Here is an 18,534-nt window from a genome sequence, read left to right on the forward strand (position 1 = left end):
TACGATTACACTTAAAATAGAAATTGTCAAAAAAAAGAAGAAAAATTGTAATTTTCGTTTCCATTTAAATAAAAAAATGTATTTGCTTAAAAGAAATTGTCATTTATTTAAACGCAAAGAATTTATTAATTATAATATTGTATCAGTTTTGTTAAATATACATTACTGTTGTGCGAACAGTATATTGTGATATAAAATTTGAGAATTTAGTGCTGTGTTGGTTATTTGTGATCCAGCAAATCAATGCCAGCCAGAAGCTCGAAACGTAAATTACATTTCAAAGGGATGTGGAATCTAATTCGGTTCATCCCTGTATTGAACTGCTCTCTCGCTCTTCATCCTGAACATTTTGCTCGGTGGTCAGACAAAGTTTCAAATTTACGCACTAACGACTTTCTAACAGTGAACTGAATGTTTCAAGTGATACGCTCTAAATATTTCAACATATACAATTGACTATTGAAATTAAATTTTTGACAAACAAAAAAAAGAAAAAGAAGAAGGCAATTAAATTGTATTTAATGTGGAAATTCAAATTATTCGATTATTGGAATAATTCAATAATAATTGAATAATTTGTATTTTGAGATGTTATCGTTTGGAGCTCTAATCGTATTATGATAGATTTAATTATGGCGGATTCGAGTAAATGGAATTGGATGAGTAAATTGGAATTTGGTTGTATTTATTCTATTCTATTTATTCTATTTTTTATTCTAGTGTATTTTTTTTATTTTTATTCTAGTTTTGTATTCTATTCTATATTTTCTATTTGTCAGGGTTGCCACAGGCCAGGGAAGTCAGGGAAAAGTCAGGGATTTTTAGTAAAAGTACTGGAAAAAATTGAATTTTTAAAAATCATGAGAAAACTCTGAATTTTGATGTTTTTTTTGTTTGCCTCGAAAACTATGAAATTACCAAGAATTTTAATCTAGAAATTAATTTTTTTCGATAATCATAAAAATTCTTCGCAGAATTTCAATTATGTTCAAAAATTAAAAAAAAAATTCTTGTCAAAATTCCAATTATCTTTAAAAACAATAAAATTCTTCACCGACATTCAATTATTTTTATAAACTTGAATAAAATTCTTGGCAAAATTTTACAGTAATTCAATTATTAACAAAATTTTTAATAAATTTCTTCGAAATAATTCAATTATTTTCATAAGTAATAAAATTTTCACAGGAATTCAATTATTTAAAATACAAAATTTTATAAAATTTTTCAAAAAATAACAATTATTTAAAAAGATTTTTATAAAATTCATCGCAAGAATTCAATTATTTAAAAAAAAATTTAACAAAGTTCTTTTTAAGAATTCAATTATTTTCAAAAGCAATAAAATTTTTCGCAGAAATTCAATTTTGTTTAATTGAAAATTCTCATTAAAATTTCAATTATCTGTATAAATAATAAAATTCTTTTCCAAAATTCAATTATTTTAGAAAAATTTAAATAAAATTCTTGGGAACATTTTAATTATTTTCATAAATAATAAAACTCATCGCAGGATTTTAATTATTTTTGATACAATATTTTAATCTAATTCCTCGAAAATTGTAATTATTCTTAATAATTCTATTAAAATTTATCAAAAGAATTCAATTTTTTAAAAATTTGAATTCTTGCGAAGGATTTTATTAGGATTTTTGTAAATAATTAACTTTTTTTTGAAAAATTTTATGGTAATTTAAATTATTATAAAACATGGAGAAGGCGATCACTTCGAGTCTTCGATTCGGAGTGATCGCCTTCTTCATGTTTTGTAATAATATTCTTATAACTCGTTGAATTTCAAAAAGGTTTGAATTTGAATGTTTTGAAGAATTTTAATTCCTACGGAAAAGTAATAATTAAATATTTATTTAAAAATGAAGTTATTGATGTTTTCGAATAATTTTACTTTCGAAGAAATTTGTAAATAAATGTAAAAGAATATTTTTTTGAGTATATAATAATTTTTAGAGTGAATCAGAATATTCTTTAGGGTCAGGGAAAATGGCAAAATCAGTCAGGAAAAAGTTTGGACATCAGGGAAAAATCAGGAAAAAATGAAATTAAATATTTGTAATATTAAATATTTATAATATTATTAAATATTTATATTTAATATTATTTAATATTTGCAACCCTGTTTTTATTCTATTTTTGTATTCTGTTCTATTTTTGTATTCTATTCTATATATTCTACCAAACTAAAATCATAATAAATAATTATCAATGTAGCGATAAACGTAGAAATTATTATTATTTTTTTTATTTTGAAAATTTTGGAGAAATAATAAAACGAAGAGATTTGAATAGTATTCATCGGAATTTTTGGGAATGAAAATACACTATGAAAGCATGTGGGAAAAAGTTAATTAACATTTGAGTAGAATATGTGTATACACATTACATGAAATCTTGTTAACGAACCAGGCAACAAGAGCAGTCGGTTCATTGAGCACTCAACAGCCAAATAATTAGTGAGCTTGTGCAATTTGTCGTCACTGATCAAAGTTCTAATCTTTCATGAAATATCAATTTAAACAAAAGTGAGAGTCTTTTTTTTCATTTATTGCAAATTTATATTTAAGATTCCACTGAAAAAGAATTTTTTTTATTTTGATTCAAATAACTATAATTAATTGTCTGAGTTATCGAAAAAATATTTACAGTTGAATAAAATAATTTTTGATTAAATCAAATAATTTCTATATTTAAATCAATTAATTTTTGCTTCAATCAAATAATTTTTACTTCAATGAAATTATTTTTATTTAAATCAAATAATTTCATATAATTATATATAAATTCAGTATTTGGAGCAAATACCATTTAATTGACTTAAACAAAAAGCATTTAATACGAATATTGAAATAATTGTTTGATATTTACGTTTATTGTTTTATAATAGAAAAAATTAAGATTATTGTTTTATAATAAAGTAAATACCACTTGAATTAAATTAATCGTCAATTGTGTGCGAAGAATCGCATTTCAACTTTTTGGAGTGAATTTAATTCATAAGTCTAAAAAAAAGGTTTGTTTCAATTAGAAATTTATTATTTTCATTAAAATTTATTTGTACTAAATAAAATTTATTTGTTACAAAAAATTGATTAAAGAAAAAAAAATTTGTTTATTGCAAATGTAAATTTTACATGGTAAATGAAAATGTATATTTTTTGCCAAATAAAATTCGTTTTTGCCAAATAAAAATCTGTTTTTGAGAAAGAAAATATTTTTTGCCAAATAAACATAATTTATTTGTCAAATAAAATATTTTTGAGCAAAAAAATTTACTTTTTGTGGTAAATAAAATATTTTTTTTGCAAAATAAAATTTATTTTGCACAAAGAAAATTTTTTTTGCAAAAATAAAAATTTTTTTGGCCAAATAAAATTTTTCTCTGACAAATAAAATTCTTGTTCTGTCAAATATACTTCACTTAAGTCAAATATATTATATTTGTTTCAAATAAAACATTCCTCTTGGTATATTTGAAAAAAAATTCAATGACTAAAAACAAAAAAATAATAAAAAATTGCCCGGAGTCACACTTTCAATTAAAAATCAACTAGAAAAAGTAAATAACATTATTTTGATTGGAAATTCACTTCACTGCCGCTTTGCCATGACGTATATCAAGTGGTACAAACTTAGTTAGGTCAGACGTAGCGTGATTACAATTGGAATTTTATTTTTATTTTATATCCTAAATTTCTCTCAATTGTCAAAAAAAATATTGAATCAAAAAAATCTGACATTAATAACAGTGTATATTTTTATTTATTTACTTATTGTTTAGATTTTTTTTTATTTCCCGCCCTCTATATGTTTCGCCACCAACGTCACGGAAGTGCTCACACTGCAGGAATTAATTTCTATACATACTGTACATTGTACTTTTTAAAGTGATCCAGAAATGATAAATTTATTAATTATTTATTATTTTCAATTTAATTCGATTATAATTTCTCTTATAAATTCGAAAATAAGAGAGAGAGAAAATAAATATTTGTTGCATGCGTGTGTCCTCTGGTGTCTTGAGTGGACGTTAAAAGAAAGAGGGGAAGGAAAGGAAAAGAATTTTGGTAGCCATGATCGTTAAGGCCCCGCACGTTGTATTTACTCTATTTTTCGGATGTTTCTTCTACAAAAATCGTCCTTCACCGACAACAATGACCTTCAAAAATCCGTAAGTGTCTTGTTTTGTGTAATTTTTTATTATTTGGAAAATACACCGGCGTTGAGTGTTTTGAAGTTATTACATAAATAGTAAAGAAAACATAAATTCTCTTCTTCCACAAGTGCTCGTTTTTTCGCCGGAAAAAATCTGTTGTTTTTTTATTCTTAGGCGCAAAAAGAATGGAAAGAGAAAAGTGAAAGAAATATCTATCAAAAATTACTGAACTATTGAATTAAATTATTAATTTTAAATATTAAAGACAAAATAGTGTAAATAGAGAGTAAAATAATATAGGTAAAAAAGTGTATATTAAATCTAACTCCGAATTTCTGTATTTATTAAACTGTTATTTTACTTTTAGGTACAAATTCATTAAGTTAAATTTAAAAGCTTTTACTCTCGGTTTACGTTTTCTTTTTTCGAGATAAAATAAACAGACTCGCAATTTTTTATTTTCGGAGTAAATTTTTAAATTAAATAATTTTACTCTCAACTGGACGGGTATTTATTGAAAACACACTCGCACGCTCACTCACTTATAATAATAGAAATAAAATACTCTTCTCTCTGTAATTACTTAATGCAAATATTATTACAGGATCAAAAAATGTGAATATTGTGGTTATAAAAGCACTCGTGCTTTTAATGTTTTCCGACATAAGAAACGAATTCACGGGAAGGCGAAAAAGAAAATAATTTGTTGTGGTAAGAATTTTTAATATAATTTATAAATATTTTCCGTCACTTAAATTTCTTTCTCTCTCTTCATATTCATGTTCCTAAAGTTTTGAACGTTTTAACGAAATTTTTATTGACTCCTTCTTCAAATTTTATTTTTTCTCACAACGATTTTTCGTCACGTATCAAAAATATTAATTATGAAGTTTCTAAATATTAAATTTGAAGTTTTTATTTCTAAAGTTTTGTTTTTGCTAAATTTCTATGATTTTTTTCTATTTCAGACAAAATAAATTGTTTTAAATAATAAATTCAATTATTTGCAACGTTAATAAAATTCTTCTCAAAAATTCAATAATTTTTAAAAATTTTTCAAAATTCACGTAAAAATTGTAATTATCTTTTTAAAATAATTGAATTTCGGAAAAGAATTTCAATTCTTCTCCAGAATTCAATTATATACAAAAATTTTAATAAGTTCTTGGCAAAATTTCAAAAATTTTTCTCAATTCAATGATTTTCAATATCTACTATTTTAACAAAAATTTTTTAAATAATTTAATTGTTTAAAAAAATTTTTCTTAAAATTCTACGCAAACATTTAATTTTTTTCATAAATAATAAAAATTTTACAGGAATTCAATTACATACAAATTTTCTAATGAATTTCTTCCCAATAATTCCATTATTTTCATAAATAATAAAATTTTGCTACGAGGATTCAATTATTTCGATAAATAATAAAATTTCAATTTTTAAATTTTTAATTCATTTTTAATCAAATTCTTCGAAAAATCTAATAATTCATCAAAATTTGATTAAAATACGTCAAAAGAATTCAATTATTTTCAAAAAAGTTTTCTCCATTTAATGATTTTGAATATCTAATATTTTAATAAAATTTTCCAAAAGAATTCAATTGTTTAAAAGAAATCTTAATAAAATTCTACGCAAACATTTTATTATTTCCATAACAGAATAAATTTTTTTACGGGAATTCAATTATTTTCATAAATAATAATATTCTTTTTAGCAATTCAATTATTTTTAATACAATTTTAATCGAATTCCGCGAAAAATTTAATTATTTAAAATTATATTAAAATTCGTCGAAAGAATTCAATTTCGAGAAACATTCAATTATTTAAATTATTTTTGTATTTAAATAATTGAGTTCTTGTAGAATTTTCTAATAAATATTGATTTAAAAATAAATTTTCTACCATTCTTTAATTTAAAAATTTTTAAAAAATTTTAATTATTAAATAATTATTATAATTCCATAATATAATTATTTACAGGAAGAATTTATCGCACTAAAGGAGATTATTATTGTCACGTAGAGGAAATTCATCCGCACACGAGAAATGGATCGATTTCAAAGAAAAAATACAAAATCACAAAAAAGATGTTATTAAAAAAAACGAAGAGAACATCGAAGAAAATAAAAAAAAATGCAGAGGAAATTCTGTTCTTATTCGATAAGAATATTTCATGGCCAACCGGAAAGGAAATTGCCGATTACTTACGTAATATAAAATTTCATAAACTTAACAATTAATTATACGTAATTATGCAGAAGCATTTATTTTTTTTTTTTTGGAAAAAATTTAGAAATTATCAACGAAAAATTAAATTATCACACATGTAAATTTTTTTTACAAGTTTTTAATATTTAGAGTTTAAACATTGTTTTTATTCAATTTTATTTAATTTAATAGAATAATATAGATTTTACAAAAAAAAAAAAATGTTTTATCGTGGCTATATAATGTATTATACAATCTATTTTAATAATTCAGAGTAAATTTAAAATAATAATTATCGTCGACAAAATTATTAAATTTAAGAAATTTTCTATGTTCTACGTTATAAGTATATTTATAATGTGATATAAAGTGCCAAAATTACAATTTAATGAAAAAAAAATATTGAATAAGAAGGAAAAATGTTGCATGTACATGTCAATTAATATATTATGCATTTTACAGAAGAAAAAGTGTGTTTTATTCCTTCACAGCTGTCTTGAAAATTAAATGGGCTTGTAACATTTTAATTATGTCAAAAGAAAATTAAATCTCAACATAGGTTTTTAATTTTTTAAATTTTATTTTCTTTATTTCAACGAAAAATTATTATTTACTAAATTTGTATAATTTGCGAAAAAATTATTTTCAAATAAGAATAAGTCTAAAAATTATAATAACAATAGTTTGTGTTAGCATTTATGATAAATGAAAGAAAATTAAGAAAAAATTCTCTCAACGATTAACTGATTTAGAGTAATCTAGATTTTTCATTATGAACCATTGGATTTTATAAAGTAAAATAATATTTATCTAGAGGGCAACTCACAGTATATATTTTACTGATTTCCCTCGAGCATTTGTTGTATGAAAGTATTTTTAAAAAGCAAAGGAATAATACGAAATGAAAGCATTTTTTTTAATGATTCCTAAAATCATTATTTTTTAAATAAAGTAAAACTTAATTTTTATTTACATTTATTTATTGCAAAATATTAATGTTTATATTCTTTTTGCCTTTTTTTCAATTCTTACTGAATTTTTCTCCAATTAGTATTTTTTGGTAATTATTTATTTTTTCTTAAGTGTCAGTTGAAAAAATTTTTTTCCTTCTATTTTTTATGATTTTTTGAATATTTTTTTAATAGCGAAACAAAAAAAGGACTTAATTTTGTATTTTTTTAGAAATAAAATTTACTGAATTTTTCTCAAATTAGTATTGTTTGGTAATTATTTATTTTTTTCCAATTTATTTTTTACGACTCTATGAAAAATCTTTTTTAGAGAAATAACAATAGCAATAGGGAAACAAAAAAAGGACTTAATTTTGTACTTTTTTCTATAAATAAAATTGTATTTTCTGAATTTTTTTCCCCAATTAGCCTTTTTTTGGTAATTAGGTTATTTTTTAAAAAGTACAGTCACTTGGAAAAATTTTTTCCCTTCTATTTTTTACTTTTTGAGTATTTTTTTAGAGCAATAACAATAGTAATCAATTTTTTATAGTAATAGCAAAAGCAATCAATTTTTTTTTGTAGCGATAGCAAAACAAAAGAAAAGACTTAAATTCGCAAGATCGTCTACGTCAGGTAAAAAATTATTATGCAAAAAAGTTCATGTACCTTCCCTGATGGACGATTAAAACTTCACATCGAATTTACCTTCGGGGTTTTTGTATTATTTTTTTTAGTTCTCACTATCCTTCTGTAAAATCACCTCTCTCTTGAGCCTGGTAAAAAAATAAATTTCTCATGATGTAACATTTATACGAATTTGAATATCGAGCAAAATTTTGTCCATTTTATCTAATTAGATTAGAAGACTAACTTTTAAATGCTCGTCGGTCAGCGTTTACAAAATATAAATCTCTTAGAGTATCGACTGCGACTTGTGATATATTTTATAATTTAATATTATATTATTATAATATAATAGAACATTAACAATTTCATTTCCTGTTGTGACAACTACAGCATCATTGTATTTACATATATGTATTTTGTGTATGACTGTATCCATATAGCCCGCGTGTTGTTGTGAAAATTTCCCAGCAGATGGCGCTCCGTTCGCAACGTCAGCGTAGCGTAGTCGTCATAGGTTAGTCTTTGCCGGGATTTGTTCGGTAAAGTGTCGTCTTTTTATATATGAAAAACAAATAGTTTGAAATTATTACCCACAACGTATAATCTGTCAACAGTTAAACATTTTAATTGCCAATTTATATTTGTTTCGTGTTCTTCAATTCAGAGTATACGTGTGTCAGTGTTTATTTGACTGCTATTTATGGATGTGTTCAATTCATTTCGAGCAGAAGGAAAAATATACTTGACGAATCCAGAGGAACACGATTTTTGGAATTGTTGAAAAAAAAGGTACGAAATTTTATTTATTTCTCTATTATTATTATGATCTTTTGGATTTTTAATAAGTTTTCTAATAGTCAATACAAGATGGAAAATTAAATCTCTATTTTCTACTTTGTCTTAATTTTACGTGCAAATTTACAATTTTGACGTCTACGATTTCGTGCAAATTGTAATTTTTGAAATAGATAAAAAAAGGGAAATTTTGAAATGAATTATAGTAATTATTTTGGAATAATACCGTATTTGGTGATTTGATATTGTTGCTAGTCAAATTACAGGTTTATTTAGTGTTGTAATTTTCTGCATTTGTTTATTTACTGATTCCGGTGTATTTGTCTTTTAGTGTTCTATAACTGTGATGATTTTTTGCTAGTATTTTTCGTTTTTTGAAACTTTAGTGAATTTTATTCACACCTATGTGAATATTTAAAATTTTTATTATAGCAATTAGGTTATGTTTTACAATGTAGCACTTCGCGCGCGTTGTCAATTGATAACGGAAATAATTACAGGTGTATTTTTAAATCCTAAATTCAGCAGTAAATTTCTGACATTCCGAACAGATTTAAAAAAACTTCAGTGTTTCTAATAAAGACAAGAAATCGCAGCAATATTTCAAATAATGCTCGGGAAATTAAAAAATTAAACAGCAGGGTCGTTAAGCAAAGAACTGTTTTCTTAATTTTTCTAATATTTCTTTTAGGTATTTAAAGATTTAAACACAATTTCCAAAAATGTAATTTTATTTACAATATTAAAGAAAATTCTCACATTTTCACAGGGAAAAAATAAGTTTTTGGTATGCGTATATATTAATCAAAACATGTTTTTTCTGTCGTGAGAAATATTATCTTTAGGTGTTCTTAATCGCGGGCGTATTTTTTATTTCTGACAGATTGATTACAATGTAATTGCAATGTCGTTGTGCACCGGGGTTTGAAAAAAAGGGAATTAGAGTTACATACATGAAGTATAGCGATCACGATGAACTAGAAGTTAGGAAACTAGAAGAAGGCGAAAGCTTTTGGTCTTTACACGACAAGCAATTTCAAGGGAGTACGTAAATTAAATTAAATGCCGACGCTTTAATTGCCGCGTGGATTAAATGTCAGGCATACAAGCAGACGAGCATAGTATTAGAAGAGCATTGAGAACAGTAAATGAGATCTCATTTTAATTGAATTTTTCTTTTTGTCCCTTATAAATATTTGAGGTGCTTAATTTCAAATTGGTTTTATGACGCGCAGAGCAGTGAAAGCAAACAATTCGGATATAAATAATTTATTATTGGCTTAAAGAGAGGAGAAGTAAGTCCATTAGAAATTTTTTTTGTAAAAGATTCTTAATTATGCTTTTTGTTTTCCTAGAAATTTAGAGTTGCCACAGGTCAGGAAATTCAGGGAAAAGTCAAGGAAAGTAGAAATGATCACGAAAATTAAATATTTCGAAATTAAATGAATTTTAAGAGTTGCGTTTACAATTTTTATAATTTATTTAGATAAAAACACGTTCTTGCTTCTCTAAAAATTATGTTTAAAAATTTCCCGTCCCTGAAGTCGACAAATATTTTTTCACGAAACCAAAAAGAATAGAACAATTTTTTTATAGGTTTTAAGTTAAAAATGTACAGAAATTTTTTTAATTCCCTAGGGAAATAAAAGAGGTGAAATTATAGTGACTTTTTCATCTCTAAAAATATCAAATAATAATTTTTGATGCTTAGCGTCGACGCTAAGTTCATGATTATAAAATTTCTGAATAATTTTTCGAATAATATTTTTCGCTATAATAAATATTTTTTAAAAAAATAAAGAAATTTATTAAAAATAAAATAATATTTAAAACATTTTGAAACTGTTTAAGTTTAACTTTAAATTAATTTTTTTGCGCGCCGAAATATTTTTGAATAATACTATTAAAAGTGAAAGAAATAATTTTCGTTAATTTTGAACGTTGAGAATTTAAAGAAGAAAAAATCTAAAATAAATCTTTAGAATTAAATTTTACAATAGAATTTGAAATACGAATAATAATAAAAGTATAATAAAGTATTTCACATGTGAAAGTGAATTGGTTTCTTATTTAATTTGAACACATGTGGGACATAAATATACCTCGTTTTGAAATGATTTATTGAATTCTTGAACAATTATAAAGATAAAGGGAGATTAAAAGGAGATAAAGGAAAATTTTAATATTCAAAGAAATAAACCAGGTGCGTAGAGAATTTCTAAATATCTTATTGTTTCTGAGGCTAATTATAAGAAATCCGATTTCAGTAAATTGTAATGAAACGGTTATTTTCGTATTATATAAAACGAAAATACCGTATACATATAATTATTATGAAGAGCGTTGTAATTAATTAAAATTAACTTATTTCATCATTAACTATAGTGGGTACATATTTATATTTTTTTATTTACAAGACACGAAAACGTTGAAAGTATTACTTTGTGGTATATGAAAAATTCAAGTTATACTCCGGATGAGGCGCAACTGTCATCCAAAAAGAAACGGTTCAGTTATTGAAAAATCGTCGACTTCAAAAGGGTATCATTTTGAGATGAGAATTTCATTGAAAAAAGAGGCTTTTTTCCTTTTTCTTCTTTTTTTCTTTCTTTTCGTTTTTCATTTCTCTTTTTAATATAATATTTCCTTTTCAAAACGTGTTGCGAAATAGAGAAATTAAAATTTTCTACTCTCTAAATTTGAATCAGTTAAAAATAACTAATTTAGAAACAAAAAGTCAGTCACTAATTCAAATAGCAATATTTCTACTGACAATTAGTTAAAAATAACTGATCGACAGTTAAAATTAACTGATGTTTGAGTAATTTTTTTTTGACTGATTCAATTTAGTTTAACTAATTTTTCAGTTACTTTTTACTGAAAATCAGTTATTTTTAACTCACGCCTCGGATATATTGTAAATTTTACGACTTTTTCAACTATTTTCAAATAATGCAATTTTTATTAATTTATATTAAAAAATTTGATTATATTTTTTAAAAATTCAATTATTTTTCAAAGATTTGACCATATTTCAATCATTTTTTAAATGATTTTACCGCAAATTTCGATTTTTCGACTTATTTTAAAAAATTGCGACTTTTTTTTACTTTTCTTCCAAACATTGCGACAAAATACCACAATTTTTATTAAAAAAAGTGCAACTTATTTTGTTTTTTATAATGCGAAAAATAATGATGTATAAACAAATCTTTCAAAAATTTCTTTTGAATTATTCTTTAACAAAATTAAATTTTTCAAATATATCTATATAATTAATAAAAATCTTTTTGAACAGTTGAAATTTTGTAAAATTTAATTGAAAATAATTTATTTATTTCAAGTATTTTGTTACAATTTTTGAAAATCAAGTGTTGAAGAATTTTAATTGCAAATTTTTGAAATAATTGAATCTTAAAAAATTGTAATAAATAATGTTTAGCTTCTAATTTTTTAAAATTGAATATTTTCAATTGCATATCTCCAAAAATTCAAATACATACCTACAAAAATAATAACATTTTAGAATTATTTTTAACATTTTGGAGAAAACAATCATGTTCATAATTTCTAATTAAAATTCATCAAAAAATTAATTAGTTTTTTTAAATTAAATACAAAAATTCTTTTAAGAAATTCAATTACCTATTTTCGGAAATTTACATTAAAATATTTTTAAAAACTAATTATTAGAATTATTATAGAATTGTTTTATAATAATTTTTTAAGATTCAATTATCTGTGTACAATGTTAATAAAAATTTATGAAAATTTACTTTTTAGACTTATTAAAATTTTTGAGAAATCGTGGTCCTGTTTATAATTCAAATTCCTACAAAATTTGATTATTTTTATTTATATTTTTCATAAATTCAATTATTTTTAAAAGATTTTACCAAATTTTAATAATTTGGAAATTTTTCAAAATTAAAAAACTATTATCTTTGAAAAATTATTTTAAAATATTTTTAAAAAATTTATTTGTAAGAATTAAAATTTATTTTGTTTTTGTATTTAAATAATTGAATTCTAGAAAAACCTTTGGAAAATTATTTAAATTAATTAATTCAGAGATGAAGTTTAGTTGAAAATTGTAACTAATAATTGAATTCAGGAAGAGTTATAATTGTAATTTTTAGAAATTATTAAAATTTATAAATTTTACTCATTTTCCGTAAAGATTCATATTTTTCTGTTAAAAGAATTTTGTCAGGGAAAGTAATTTTAATGTCAGTAAATATTGTCAGGGAATTTTTAGGGAAACTGATAAATGTAAAGTTGTGAGCTCCTTGGATAAACGACTTTTTTAGCTCGTTAAAGCAAAAAATTAAATTTAACTGATTGTCAGTTAAAACTTACAACTTAAAACGTGATTTTGAACTGATTCGAATTAAGAGAGTAAACTTGATGTCAATATTAATTGAAATGCGCGAGAGAAATAAATAAAAATAGTTTTGGAGTTGAATATACATATACATATATAGGTTTAACAGGCAGAGAAAGAAAAAGTTTAATTAACATCGCGAAGCTAAGCATCGTAGTACTAAACTAAAGTATTACGGGACGACCACAACGTGCTCGCTGCAATCAAACATCCTACCACCAACGAGCTCCATTCAACTTTAGAAATGAAACGCAATGCATCTTTAATTAAATCTCTCCTAGGTATAGGTAGATAGTTGCAGGTTATGCACGAGGACCAGTCTGAAAATTTATTCCGTGCATTTCAATTTCTATTTGGCTTTCATTCTTGTTTCCTGGATTTCCTCTCTCTCTACTCTCTCGTTTCGTTTTCCAACTCGTCTTCATATTTCTTGTCTTCATCCATCATTCGTCAGCCAATTATATGACAGTTTTATTTCCCTTCAGTTTATTCTGATCTCGTGGATGTACATTTACATATTCTGTCAATTATTGTAGTTCAACTCTTATAAAATTTACATACATGGTTTATTTAAACTGTTTCGAGAGGAAAAATATATTGCCCGACTTCTGTTTTTATTTTATCTTTCCCGAATGAGAACTTCCTTTGGATTTTTTAAATGGAAGTCAGAGGGGGGAAAAGTACAAATTTTTTATAGAAATCAGGAAAAATCGGGAAAAATATAGTCGAATTTTTTAACAAACCTGGAAATTTAAATTCAAAGATGCAATAACAGGTTGAACGCTATAGATCGCATCGGGAAATAAGAAAGTGATATTAGTGACTATTATTAATATTCTCATCTCTAAAGACTAAACAATGTTTTTCGACGCTAACTTCAGGGACATAATTTGAAAAAAACGACGAGAGACGTAATAGTAAAAAAGAAGCAGGAGAAATAGATATGAAGGAGTTTACTGCTACAAAGGGATTTATTTCTTAAAAAGTTTGATTGAATTTATATAGATACAGTTGAATAACAAAACAATGGAAACTCAAGCATAAGGAAGAAACTATTACTTTGTCACAAGTCGACATTTCTTACTGTGTCCAAGTTTCCGTAGAAACGTTGAAAGCCAATAACAGCATCGAATCTCGGATCAAGTTAGGAAAACCAATTACATTCGCAAACTTCCGGTAACCGATAAATGGTCTATAGTTGCATTGCTATTCGTATAACAACTGTGAAAGGTTCAACGAGAGCAATGACTATATGTAACGAGAGAAAGAAGGGTCAAATCGATCGTTATTCGTTGCGAAAATGATGGTGGATGGCATCGAGAAGAGAAAAAAACACAAGAGGGAAACAGGGAATTACAGCTATCCGACCGAGTATGTATATAACTATATATATATTTATGTCTATATACACATCAGTGAACAGTCGTATTATATATATATGTGTGTGTGGAGTCAACGGTAGGTCGGGGCCATTTAAATTTTAAATGGCTGCCCATCGCACTCTGCCATCGAGTGCGACCAGAAAACTTGACGAATAAAAAAAGAAAGCATATAACGTGAAAAATTAATTGAGGAATATAATAAATAATAGGCGGGAATATAAATAATTGATATGGACGATTAAAGCTTTTTTTTTATTGACCTATTTCAAAACAATACTCATAAATACGTTACGCGTGAATTATAAATAAAAAGTGTGTCTATTTTTAAATGTCGCATATTGTACCTAACAATATAAACAGGATGCATCAACATTTTTTGTTATAGTTATAGTTTTACTAAAATTGAAGACGATAAAAATATCGATATGGAAAGTAAATTAAAAATCGAAATTCGTTTATATTAATTGTCAAAAACTTCAAATTTGATTAAAAATAATTGTAAAATTACGAATATTGACTAACATCTTGAGATTCAATATGGAGACTAGACGCTACTCTCCACCTGCGAACGCCAAGGTTACCACTAGATGGCAGTTTTCCTTCTTGGAATTTTCACTGCCATCTGGTGGTGACCTTGGGGTTCTCAAGTGGAGAAGTTAAACCACCATTTTCTCCTTCAAAACTTTTTCTATAATTAATAAAATGCAAAAAATGTTATTTCTAAATAAATAATTACGATGAATATTTGCAACTATTACGAACATTTTATGACACTTTTAAATTACTATTTTTTATTTCTAAATTCAGTCCGAGGTCTGAAATATAACAAATAATCGGCTATTTATCTACCATCAAAAAAGGTGATACAAAATTGAAAGAATAATTAACCAAAAAAATAGAAAATTGTAAAAAAAGTAGCAAATAGATTTTAGTATACTTACATGAGTGCAAAATATATCACATCTATACGAATATGAGAAATTATAATCATTTACGCGTAAAGTAAATTGATTGACAACTGAATAAACATGTGTTCAAACAAGCAGGTAACAAACATTTATATATTTCATCACATGCAGGTAAATAAATAAGGAAAACATATTTACCTGCATTTATGCAGTCACTAGGAATCTCTCGGACATCTAGGTAATAATATATATAAAGTATAAATTCCCCGAGAGAAAATTCTAGGTGTTAATAACATTTGCTTTATATATATACCTATATTATACACTTCACTTGCCACCAGATAAAAAATAAAATAGAAAAACTTTTAAAATGGACTTTAAAATATCATAAGTAGAAAAAAATTTATCTAAATGAAAATAAGTGTGCATTCATATGGTAATCTACATGTGAAATTGGATCGAATATGGGTGGAAGAATTGATAAATAACTAATATGCATAATTTCATAATATTCTAGTCGCATCAAAACGACTTTTAGTGTTCTTATCTTTCTTTGCTATTCTTTTGGTTTCTTTTTACAAGAAAATAATTGTGGTTTTAGATTAAAAAAAAACCAGAATTTAATTTAAATTATGAAAAAGAACATTATTTTCAAACAATTTAAAGAAACTCGTCAAAAGAATTTAATTATTCATAAAAACTCTAATTTAAATTTTGAAGGCATTTGTAGATTTATTTTTTGTTCGAAATTAAATAAATTTAAGTTTGATGAGAAAAAAAAATCGGGAAAAATTAGGACAAAGCCGGGAAATAAAAGAAAATTTTGTTGAAGGAAAATAGTAGACACCCTGTAAATGTTCATTTACAATATTTTATATTGTCAAGTCTTGTAATTTTTAAAAAATATTGAAGCGCAAAAAAATATTTCGTTCATTTTGAACGTTCAATAAATTTTAGTAAAATGATTCTTTTCGATTTTGCGCAAAAAATTCTTTTCTATCGTTCAGCGTCGGCAACATTTTCAGGAACCTGAATTATAAATATAAAGTTTGCTTTTTAAAAACAGTTTCGCTTGTAAAAACAGTTAGATGTAATAATAAATAAACACACGTTTTCTATTATTTCCGAAAGTATACGGAAGATGGTTTTAAAAATTGAGAACTGAATGCTCTTCTGTCTCGATGTAGAGGAACTCATTATTAGACAATTTTTCACGCTAAAATAGGAATAGAAATTATTCTATAGAGATTGTAAATCTAATTCAAGATTGCAAGATTAGAAATTGTTGTACTCGTAATTTCCATTACAGTTACTGTGTGTGTGGAGAAAATTAGATGCAATGATTTTCTGCATATTTGGTAAATCACTTGTTTATCTGTGTATGTCTATGGTAATTCAGACGCAAAAAAACCATTTAGAATTGTGATGCCAAGAAATACAGAAATACAAGAAATTATATCCTATTTTGGTATCATCAAACCATACTATATGTAATTTATATAAATTTATTTATTATCCACAGTTATTATCGATTCTCTATTTATCTCTTAAATGCAAATAATTTGAATGAAGATTTATTTTCCGTGAATATTATGCAAATAACCTAAAACTGTTAACTATAGTTATGTTACTTATAATATTGATCAAACATTCTTCGCGGAATAGAATTTCAGCTAATATCATAAAGGCGTTAAAAATCAATGAAGGTCGACGTAATACGTAATTCTTGACACTTTCGCTAGTACTTATGAAAATAACTATATAGAGGTATATCATATTGATTTATATTATACAGCTTGTGATGAAATAATATTCTCTGCTTTTCTAAACAAATATGGAAGATTTGTCATACTTTTCTCTTATATATATATTTTTTTTTTTCGCCGCGGCTATTTTGTCGCGTGATTTTTAAACATAAAGTCCTACTTTGATAATACATATTATACTGGTTTTGTGATAAAAAATCTTTATTAGGATGTAATTTAAGAGTGATTTTATAAATTCGTGTTGTTAGATTTTAATGAAGCATAAAAAAACTGTTATTGAAAGTGTAATATTTAAAAAAATCAATCTCTTCAGCTTGGGGAAAAGTTAACACGATGTGGAATAATGGAGCTCAATGGGAATGTCTACGTCTATATATGTAGTCTATATGAGAGATTTTACATTGGCATGTCGTAATTGTTATCCCTATTAAAACCCTTACTAACTAACTAACTTTTTTCCTTTGTTTGGAAACTAATTCAAAAATTTCTAAACGAAATATTTTTTTTACAAGGTTGCTATAGGTCAGGGAAATCAGAAAATTTAGGGAAAAGTCAGGGAATTTCATCAAAAGTATACTGGAAAAATATTCAAGTTAAGAAATTTCTGAATTTTTTGGTCAAGTTTAATTTTTCGACAGCTACTTTTTTACCACTTTTTTTAGTTTGTAAGCTACTTTTTGCTACTGTTTTAAAATTAATTATCGAGTGCGAAGTCTGAGATTTTAGAAATTTGAAGTTAAAAAAGTGCCCTGATCGTTTTTTAATTCCCAAAGTGAATATGAAAAAAGCGAATTAGTGACATTTTGATCTCTAAAAATGGCAAATAAAGTTTTGAAAACTAAAATAAACATCTATAATATAAATAAAACACTTGTTCTATTGCATACTTGTAGCATTGTATCCCAATATATTTTATATAGCAATGAAGTCTACTTCTCGAGAGTTAAAAACTTGCATGTACACATAAAGTTTTATGTAGATTTGATAACAAGGTTTATTTGCCAGTGTGACTGTAGTTTTCTGTATGCATGTGCGTCCAAACTTGTATCTTTCAACGTGTCCCAGATTTATACCTCGAAAGTGGGTAGAATCCACGTTTTACATGTTTTACACGTATTTGACAAGCTTAATGCGTATGTATACAGAATACTGTGCGCTGTGCACAAAAACGGAAATAAATATCGAGCTTACTTGTAACTTTTTTGTCTTTCGAGTTTTTTGAATATCCTGCTTTACAGAGGCTTTATACGTGTTACTCAAATACTTCACAAATCAAACTTCTTTTTAACATTTTTATACTCAACTTTTGCACATTTACATTTTTCGGTTATTTAA

At 24.8% G+C, this 18,534-nt stretch overlaps 2 protein-coding genes across 5 annotated transcripts in view; both read left to right on the top strand.

Moving 5' to 3' along the window:
* The first annotated feature begins 4,056 nt into the window (after positions 1-4,056).
* Positions 4,057-6,433, top strand: LOC122501400. Its single transcript, XM_043610821.1, has 3 exons — positions 4,057-4,186; positions 4,776-4,882; positions 6,157-6,433. The coding sequence occupies exons 1-3, from the start codon at positions 4,089-4,091 to the stop codon at positions 6,414-6,416; spliced, it is 465 nt and encodes a 154-aa protein (XP_043466756.1). The 5' UTR covers positions 4,057-4,088; the 3' UTR covers positions 6,417-6,433.
* Positions 6,434-8,474: 2,041 nt separating this feature from the next.
* Positions 8,475-18,534, top strand: part of LOC122501314 (putative polypeptide N-acetylgalactosaminyltransferase 9) — a 266,782-nt gene continuing 256,722 nt past the window's right edge. For 3 of the 4 annotated variants that reach the window (XM_043610669.1, XM_043610671.1, XM_043610670.1), the window contains exon 1: positions 8,476-8,753. The gene's annotated coding sequence lies outside the window, so the exon portion shown is untranslated. Of the gene's footprint in view, positions 8,754-18,534 lie in introns of all 4 variants that reach the window. The other variant, XM_043610674.1, reaches the window with a different exon arrangement.

The sequence above is a fragment of the Leptopilina heterotoma genome, unplaced genomic scaffold (genome assembly GCF_015476425.1).
Source record: "Leptopilina heterotoma isolate Lh14 unplaced genomic scaffold, ASM1547642v1 Lhet_209, whole genome shotgun sequence".
NCBI lineage: Eukaryota > Metazoa > Arthropoda > Insecta > Hymenoptera > Figitidae > Leptopilina > Leptopilina heterotoma.

Excerpts from the sequence above, each read along its gene's own strand:
- LOC122501400 (XM_043610821.1), top strand. The coding sequence starts at position 4,089 with ATGATCGTTAAGGCCCCGCACGTTGTATTTACTCTATTTTTCGGATGT. Across the intron at positions 4,187-4,775 it reads ACAATGACCTTCAAAAATCC|GATCAAAAAATGTGAATATT; the intron begins GTAAGTGTCTTG and ends ATATTATTACAG. Across the intron at positions 4,883-6,156 it reads AAAGAAAATAATTTGTTGTG|GAAGAATTTATCGCACTAAA; the intron begins GTAAGAATTTTT and ends AATTATTTACAG.